Raw genomic sequence first — 9,330 nt, forward strand, 5'->3', positions numbered from 1 at the left:
GAAAAAAAAACGAAAGAAAAATGAAAAAGTACGGAAGCAAGAAAAGAAAAAGAAAAGAGAGAAAGAGAGAGAGAGAAAGAAAGAAAGAAGGGTAAAAAAGAAAAATTAATAGAAAGCGACAAAGAAAGGAGGACATATAAAAGAACGAAAAAGAAAGGAGAAAGAAAAGAGAGAAAGAATTAATGAAGGAAAGGATGGAAGAAAGAAAGAAAGGAAACGAAAAAAAAACAAAAACAAAAACAAAGAAAAACAACGAAAACCCGAAGTGATGTTTATGAAACGTATTATCACATCGCAAAATCCTGTGCAATTTTGATACACTTGTGAACGAAAGATTGAAAGAAAGAAAGAAGAAGAAGATGAAAAAAAAAAGGAAATAGAAAAGGAAAAGAAAAAAAAAAGAAAGAAAGGAAAAAAAAACGAAAGAAACTCTAGGGGCGTTTATGAAAATGATAATCATGTCAGAAAACCATGTGCCATTATGTCACACTTTCTTGCATATTGTGACAAAGGAGAAAAAAACAAACATGAATAAGAGAGAGAGAGAGAGAGAGAGAGAGAGAGAGAGAGAGAGAGAGATTCGGATGATTTATTCATATAGGCCATTGCCCCTCATGAAGGGGCGCAGAAAACATTATTTAAACATGCAAGTGCACAAGGCGAAACATTCACCAAAGGAATTATGATATCATTATTGATCTTAACTTAAATGCTTTATATATGTAAATGGACAAATTCTTTCCAACGCTTTCTTTATTAGATGCCATCAAAAGGACTTAGCCGAAAAGGAGAAAAAAAAAACATGAATAAGAGAGAGAGAGAGAGAGAGAGAGAGAGAGAGAGAGAACTCAGAACTGTTTTAATGTCAATAGCTTATCAGCCCTAATGACATGGGTGTACAATCAAAACAACAACAAAATAGTTCTAAAAAAAAAGATGAAACGACTATTCAAAACATACCATTTTTGAACGTCTATTCAAAACATACCATTTTTCAAATCCACTGATAAGGCATCTACATAATTTCGACCATCCAGTTTACGAAGTCAATTTCTTAAAGAACAACAGTGAGTGATGTTTTTTCTTCGAAAATTATATGCTTCGGCAATATACTTTGCCAGAGACTGGATTGAATTTTCTTGATGTATGTTAAGTGCACTGCACAGATCTTCATTCTTTGCAGAACAATGTTTTAAAGACAGTACATTTTTCACGAATATCAGCGTACGCTTTGCAATGAAACAAGAAATGTAACTCATCCTCCTTTATGAAACCGCACATCGGACAAGGGGAGAGCATGGTTGGGTTAGTTTGAAACCAATACTTATGAGCATATAAACCAAGAGATCTCAACCTAAACCTGGCTAAACTGATTCTATGCCACTTGTTGGTTACAACTGTAATATATTTTTCCATTCCAAAAACATTTTTAAACTGATAGAACCAACTGTATTTTTCCTTTGCTTCCATTTCATAATGCCAGTCTTGCTTATATGAAGCTATGAGTCTATCTTTGAATTCAGAAATAAAATCCTTTTTCGCATCCAACTCCCTGACACCATCCACACAATTCCAAATCCATGTACTGTTAATATTTTCTTAACCAAATAAGAGAGAGAGAGAGAGAGAAGAAGAAGAAGCTATGCTTGGCGACTCTTTCTCATATTTCGTAGACAGACCAACACAAGGGATGAGACGTTGGAAGGAACGGAATGAAAGAGAAAGAAAGAAAGAAAAAAAAAGAAAAAGGAAGAAAGAAAGAAAGAAAAAGGAAATGAAGAAAGGAAGAAAGAAAGAAAAAGGAAGAAAGAAAGAAATGGGAAGAAAGAAAGAACAGAAAGAAAGAAAGAAAAAGAAAAAAAACGAAAGAAGGAAAAGAAAAGAAAAAAGAGGAGAAAGAAAGAAACACAGACAGAAGACAGAAAGAAAGAAAGACAGAAAGAAAGAAAGAAAACAAGAAAAAAGGGAAGAAAGAAAATCAGTATGGACGCAGAAAGTCAAAAGAAAGAAAGGAAAGGAAAAAGAAAACGAATGAAAGGAGACAACACGCAGAAAAGAAAAGGAAGAACAGGGTAGGAAAAAAAAATGATAAAAGAGCGGAGGAGAAAGAATAAGAAAGGAAGAAGAGAAGAGAAAAACAGTGAAGAGAAAGACTAAATTAATGAAAGAAAATAAAAGATAAAAGAAAAGGGACAAAGAAAACGGGACGGTGAAGACAAGACAGACACACACACACACACACACACACACGCGCGCGCGCGCGCGCGCGCACGCACACACACACGCACACACACAGAGGAGAGACACAGAAAGAGAGAGACAGACAGAGAGACAGAGAGAGAGACAGAGAACGAAAGTGAGAAGAAACTTTAAAACAAAGAAAGAACAAAGCAATCAATAGAAAAACTGAGGAACACACACACACACACAGACACACAGACACACACACACACATTCATTACTGAAAGCTTGATAATATTAAAAATAAAAAAAATACTGGCACAAGATAAACAGTCAAGCGCAGCTGCAGCAGTCGAAGAAGAACAAGACAGAAGAAGAAGAACAACAACAACAACAACAGCAACAGCAACAAAAGGTAGAAGAAGAAGTAAAAGAAGAGGAAGATGAAGAAGAAGAAGAAAGAAGAAAGAAGAAGAAGAACAACAACAACAACAACAAACAACAACAACAACAAACAACAACAACAACAGCAGCAGCAGCAGCAGCAGCAAAAAGGGGTAGAAGAAGAAGAAGATGAAGAAGAAAGAAAGAAGGAAAGAAAGAAGAAGAAGAAGAACAACAACAACAACAAAAACAAACAACCACCACCACGACCACGACAAAGACGACGATCACAAACACCTCTTCACCCTCTCTCACTCCCAACAACACCAACAAACCAACACCCACAAACACACACACACGAACAACCGCCCTCTGTCCCCCCCCCCCCACCCCCCACCCCACTTCCCCCACGCCCCTCCCCCCAAAAAAACAACAACAACAACAACAACAAAAAACAAAACAAAAACGAACAAACAAAACTCACCCTTTTGCGAGGATCCACAAACTTCCCACCATCACCACCACCACCGCCGCCGCCGCCGCCATACCCCTCCGAAGACCCCGCCCCGCCAACGTCAGCAAAACCGGCAGGCATGTTACCACAACGACTATCCCCAGGCTGCTGCTGTTGCTGCTGCTGTGGAGGAGGAGGGGAGGAGGGGGGAGAAAAACGGGCCGCGTGGGCACTCCCCCCATGCGCCCGTGAGGGGGCGAGTCCTTAAGCCAGACGACGATGACGATGCGGATGTAGGTATAGGTGAGCACCACAAGCGGGAAGAAATACTGCAGCACCATGATGGTGATGCTGTAAGAGAAGCGCTGCCCTTCCAAGGGCCACACCTCCAGGCAGAAGGTGCTGGTGACGTTGGGGTCGTCCGTGCCCACCACGTGGAGCCTGGAGACGATGGCCGTGGGTAAGGGGGTCCCGAAGGACATGAGCCAGGTGAGGGCGATGATCAGGTAACAGTGCCAGCGGGAGAGGCGTCTGCGGAACGGGTACATGATGGCCACGTAGCGCTCCAGGCTGATTGCCACGAAGGTGAAGGCGTTCTGGAAGACGACCACCACCTGCGAGACACACACACACACACACACACACACACACACACACACACACACACACACACACAAAGTTCATGTTCAAGTTTTAATTATCCTTTCACTCCTGTTGGAGTATGGAGTATTACTGCAAAATAATCTTTTCATGCCCAGAACAAACATTTCCAAATACACAACAATGTCACATAAAAGGTGAGAAAACACAAATGTCTATAACTCCAAAAAGTGTAGCTAGGCAACATTTGCATATTTAATCATCTTACTTACAGCTAAAATGACTTTTTTTTCCCCTCCTTTGAGCATATTACAAAAATTAGAAACCGATTTTGGAGACAAATATTTTTAGGAACATATTTATTTCGTAACTGATCATAATTGGGACATCCCATTATAAAATGAAACTCATCCCCAATCACAGACATGTTACAAACCTTACAAAGCCGTAACTCTCGTGGTATGCCTTTGTGTCTCCCTGTTTCTATTTCCAGCTTATGATTGCTACTTCGAAATCTGAAGAAGCTGATAACGTAATTATCAGGCATTTGACATATATTTTTCTCTACCAAATCCACACACACACACACACACACACACACACTTAAGCAACCCCCCAAACTTCAGACATCTCCATAAATGTACTCAAGTACACAAAGAGCCTTACATACTAGAAAAAACATCGTGGAACAAAGTCAGAGAATTTTCCCAGGAAAACGGCAAAACTTTAAACCGTAGTGTAATTAATGTTCAACAACCGGGAACTATCAATCAGTCAAATACATACAGTAATTCAATAAGATTAAGGCAGATCCATACATTATCAAACAGGATAAAACTGAACGCTTTTATAACTAAGTTCAGCAAAGATGTTAGATGCATATGTGGAGAACATATCTAGCAACCATATAATATTCGAATGTCAGAATCTAAAATGTTTTTTTTACCAGACTTCACCAAAAGTTCTTTTGAATGTGTTATTAACAATTCCAATATGTTATTTGCTGTTGCAGAAGGTTTGCTGCGTAGTCCTATAGGACATTTGTTATAGTTGTTTGATATTGGTGTTTATAACGTTTCCATTTTCCCAAGCGTTGTCTCTCCCTATTCACCCTCCACATATACACACACTACCCCCAGTTTTTGTTGTTGTTTTTTTCCCGTCTAATATCACTTCAAGTGGAAGGACGTTAACTCTCTCCATACGAACGGCGAAAGAGACGACGCTAACAGCGTTTCACCCCAATTACCATCATCAAAATATTGCACGCGGAAGGCTCTTATACTGAAGAGGTGAATGTTGACAAAGAATACCACAATTCTGACGACGGAAGCTAAAGGTTGGGTCATTCAGATACCCACTGGACATCCGAGGGGTCTGTGTAGAGGAGAAGAGGGGACTGGCCGTACTGAGTGAGTTAAACTGAAGACAACACAAAGAGCCTTCAGGGCCCGGACTGGCCTCGTCAGTCACCTCCTGACCCACTGCCACCGATCCTCAACCTGACTTTTGAAGCCATGGCTATCCGAAGGACGAACATCACTTAAGTAGGCCTACTCACTGAAATTGTCCATGAAACGAGAAGTCAACTGCTAACACTTATGATAATACAGCTTTATGCATACTTTGGATAACATTACATAGGTAACAGAAATTGTACAGTTAATGGGCAAATAAATGCGAAAAAAATACAAAACAAAAAAAAAAATCGAAAAGGAAAAATAAGGGAAAACTTTTTTTCTGGCCAATGGAGAAGGCATGTAAAGCACTAAAAAAAACCAAAAAAACGAAAAAAACAAACACACACACACAAACACACACACGCGCGCGCGCGAGCAACAACAAAAAACAAACAAAACAAAAAACCACATCAGAACTCAGAACTCGAGAATTTCACTGCAATGCCACTGGCCTGTTTGCAAAGGAGGTACATACATACAGTTGAGACACACAACACACCGAAAATAAACGAGGAAGAAGGGACCAATGTCATGGACACAGCATTTCATAACTGAAAAAGTAGACAAAGATCGTTTTTATTTAGTTCGTGACATTTCCTGAAATAACTTTTAGGTTTTCGTACAGTTACATATATATATATATATATATATATATATATATATATAGAGAGAGAGAGAGAGAGAGAGAGAGAGAGAGAGAGAGAGAGAAAATGTTCCATGACATGCATGCAACTGAGGCCACCAAAACACACACACACACACACACACACACACACACACACACACAGAGGAGAAGACCACAACCTGCAGGTATGTAGCGAAGGGGCACATCCACGCGGCGAAAGGCCAGGAGTCCACCAGCACGTTAGAGATGAAGGTGATGGGGATGCACACCAGAGCCATCAGGGCATCCGAGGTGGCCAGGGAAGCTATGAAGTAGTTGGTGACGTTGCGCATCTGCCGCTGGGACAGGACCAGGTAGATGACGCAACCGTTGCCCAGCAGGGCCACCACGATCACCAGCACGTACAGCACGATGATGAGGTTCTCAAAGGCCGGGTGGATGTCTGGAACGTCCATAGGAGGCTCGTCCGTGCTGTTCGTGACGCTGGTGTTGGTGGTGGTGGTGGTGGTGTTGAAGAGGGTTGTCGTGGTTGTTGTGGTGTTGTTTTGGAGGGAGGTTATTATTGCTGCTTTAGCTGCTGCTGCGGCGGCTGAGGCGGCCATGTTGGTGGTTGTGTCCTGTCCTGATGTGGTGGTGGTGGTGAGGGGTTGTAGCAGCATGTTTTGTTGTTCTTGTTGTTTTGTTTGTTGTTGTCTTTGCAGTATGGTTTGGTTGTTTTTTTTTTCGTCTTTGAGATAATGGTGATTGAGGCAACTGTAGGATTGGGGTAATTGTTGCACAGTGTTGTTGCTGCTGTTGTTGTTGTTGTTTTTGTCTTTACAGTGCTTTCTTTTCCTCTTTGGGGTGATGGTTGTAGGGGTAATTGTTAAGACCACGGTATTGCACTCTGTTCTTGGTTACTGTTGTTGTTGTCGTTGGGGTTGTTGCTCTTACAGCTTGTTTTCCTGTCTTCTTAGGCAGACGGTGTTTGGGGAAGTGTACGACAAAGGTGTTAAAACTGTGGTTTTCTTCTTGTTGCTGCTGTTTCTGTTGTTGAGAAATAGTGTGTTGTAAAGTCTAAATGACTGTCACAGACTGTGTTTGTTGTTTCACGAAGTTGTCGTTTTTGTTGTTGAGAGATGGTGTTGTGAAGACTTAAGCATAGTAACCATTCTGATGTTGTTGTTGTTGTACAATCTAAATGGTATCCACTGTGTTATTATTATTGTTGTTGTTGCTCCTGCTGCTGCTGTTGTTGTTACTAAGGGACTGTGTTGTAAAGTCAAGTCTGAATCAAAGTATCCACTTTGTTTTTGTTATTGTTGAAAGATGTTGTTTTTCAGTTCAAAACACGGCGTCTAACGCGTTGCTGTTATTGCTGGTGTTGTGTGTGTGTGTGTGTGTTGCGAACTCCAAGACACGGCTAACAATTGATATTTACCGTTGTTCGTAAAGAGATAGTGATGTTACGTCTGAAACATGGTGTCCACTATGTCGTTGTTGTAAGATGATGAAGACAGCCTAAAAACAGGGTATCCAAGGTTTTGTTGTCGTTGTTGCTGTTGTTGTTGAGAAATACTGTTGCAAAACCTAAAACACAAAAGCCACGTTGTTGTTGTTGTTGTTGTTGCTGCTGCTGCTGCTGCTGCCGCCGCCGATAGAGACTAAGTCGTACACTCTAAAACACGGCACCCATTCTGTTGTAGTTATTGTTCTGGTCGGTTCAGCGATTCCGTTGTCAAGTCTAAACCACTGTGTCCGCTGTGTCGCTGTTGTGATTGTTGAGAGACAATGTGTTGCCAGTCTGTAACAAGGTGACACCACAATGGCCTTCCCTCTTGTGATTCAGCAACAGCTGATCTGGAAACGAACAAACAAAAACAAGAACTCAGAAACCATCAGAAACACAATGATGTTATATATTTTCTTTAGTTCATCCCCCAGAAAAGAAATCTTGGCATTGGCATTCACCTGTTTTAACGAGTTAAAGAAACAAAACAAAATCAAAAGCAAAAGCAAAACTGAACATTTTTTTATAAACACACACACGCGCGCGCGCGCGCGAGCGAAGTTTTCACACAAACTCTACACCACCTAACATGAACACCATCAACGAACATACCTGACAGGCATCATAAACACAAAATCAATGCTCCGCGCGCCAACCCACGCTACGTCACACCACACCACACTGCACCACACCACACCACACCACACGATGCTACACGACACCACACTAAACCACCACCATCTAATTACAAGCGCGCGTTGCAGAAAAAAAAAAATCCTCCACCACCACACATCTAATCCTTCACTTATCAATCAACTTGTCCGTGATTTCAATCCACCACAAGGGAAAAAAAACTGTAACAGAACTAACTTGCCCTCTCTTGTAGTTATAAGCAGTAGCGCTGCTTACCAGCGACCAGCCGTCGTGTATCCCGTCACAAACTGTGCTCTCTAAAGAGGCAGTGGTCAGCTTGCTTGCTGGTAGCCGTTGTGAAAACCGTTCACAAGCAAACTTGCTCACTCGTAGCAAAGTAGTAACGCTGCGTGCGAGCTACTGGTTCCGTTCACAAACTCACGTGGTCATTTGCAATCGTGTGCAGCTTGCTAGTTTGTGGCGATTGTGTATCCCCTCACAAACTTTCTCTCTTGAAGCTGCGAAGCTTGCAATGTTGCATACCGCCACAAACTCACGTGCTGTCTTGCAGTTGTGCAGCTTGCTATCTGGTAGCAATGGTGTATCCCCTCACGAACTGACTTGCTGTCTTAAAGCAGCGAAGCTTGCCAGCTGGTAGCAGTTTTGCAAACCGTTAAAAACTCACTCGCTCTCTTGCAATCATGCAGTTTGCAATCTGGTAGCAATGGTGTATCCCCTCACGAACTAACTTGCCGTCTTAAAGCTGCGAAGCTTGCCAGCTGGAAGCAGTTTGTCATACCGTTTACAAACTAACGTGCTCTCTTGCAGTCTTTGCAGCTTGCTAGCTGGTAGCAGTTTGCCATACCTTTTACAAACTAATGTGCTTTCATGCAGCAGCGAAACTTGCTAGCCTGTAGCAGTTGTGCATACCGTCACAAAGTAACGTGGTCTCTTACAGCAGAACAGCACGCTGATAGCAGAAGGCGTATCTCAACGTGTGTTCCAAATGACCTTGTGCGGTTGTCAAGTAGTGAAAACAAAATGAGCAAGAGGGAGGGGGAGGGAGGGAGGAAGCGAGAGAGAAATTGTCGTGAAAAAAAAAAAAAAAAAGAAAAAAAATCCCGACTGGTTTAACTCTTGCTGAAGTCACGCTCATGCTTGTCGCGCGAGGCCTGTCTGAGCCTGGCGAGATTTTGACGTAAGAACGTCTCGTCTAAGTCATCACTCACACTTCTCTCTCTGTCTGTGTGTGTGTCTCTCTCTCTCTTTCTCCCTTTTCACTGTTGTCTCATGACATCTGCGCCTCTGTTTTCTTATTCTCCTTCTCCTTTCTTCTGTTTTTTTACCTCGTTGGAGTGGGAATTGTGAGAGGGAGTAAAGGGGGGGGGGGGGGGGGGGGGGGGGGGGAGACGAATCGGAGGTGAAGGGCCTTTGAAAGGGAAGCGACTGTGCATTTTTTAATTTTTTTTTTAAAGAAGAATATTTTAAAAGTAGGTCAAACCTT

At 42.0% G+C, this 9,330-nt stretch overlaps 1 protein-coding gene across 1 annotated transcript in view; it reads right to left on the reverse strand.

The window, feature by feature from the left end:
* LOC143293038 (RYamide receptor-like) overlaps positions 1-8,808 on the reverse strand; it is a 181,468-nt gene extending 172,660 nt beyond the window's left edge. Inside the window, exons 1-3 of the mRNA XM_076603864.1 lie at positions 8,103-8,808; positions 5,884-7,543; positions 3,050-3,633 (exon numbers count right to left, since the gene is read on the reverse strand). Of these exons, the coding sequence (XP_076459979.1) occupies positions 3,050-3,633; positions 5,884-6,363 (1,064 nt within the window). The 5' untranslated portion in view covers positions 6,364-7,543; positions 8,103-8,808. The remainder of the gene's footprint in view (positions 1-3,049; positions 3,634-5,883; positions 7,544-8,102) is intronic.
* Between the last annotated feature and the right edge of the window lie 522 nt (positions 8,809-9,330).

This window comes from Babylonia areolata, chromosome 18 (assembly GCF_041734735.1).
Source record: "Babylonia areolata isolate BAREFJ2019XMU chromosome 18, ASM4173473v1, whole genome shotgun sequence".
NCBI classification, from domain to species: Eukaryota; Metazoa; Mollusca; class Gastropoda; order Neogastropoda; family Buccinidae; genus Babylonia; species Babylonia areolata.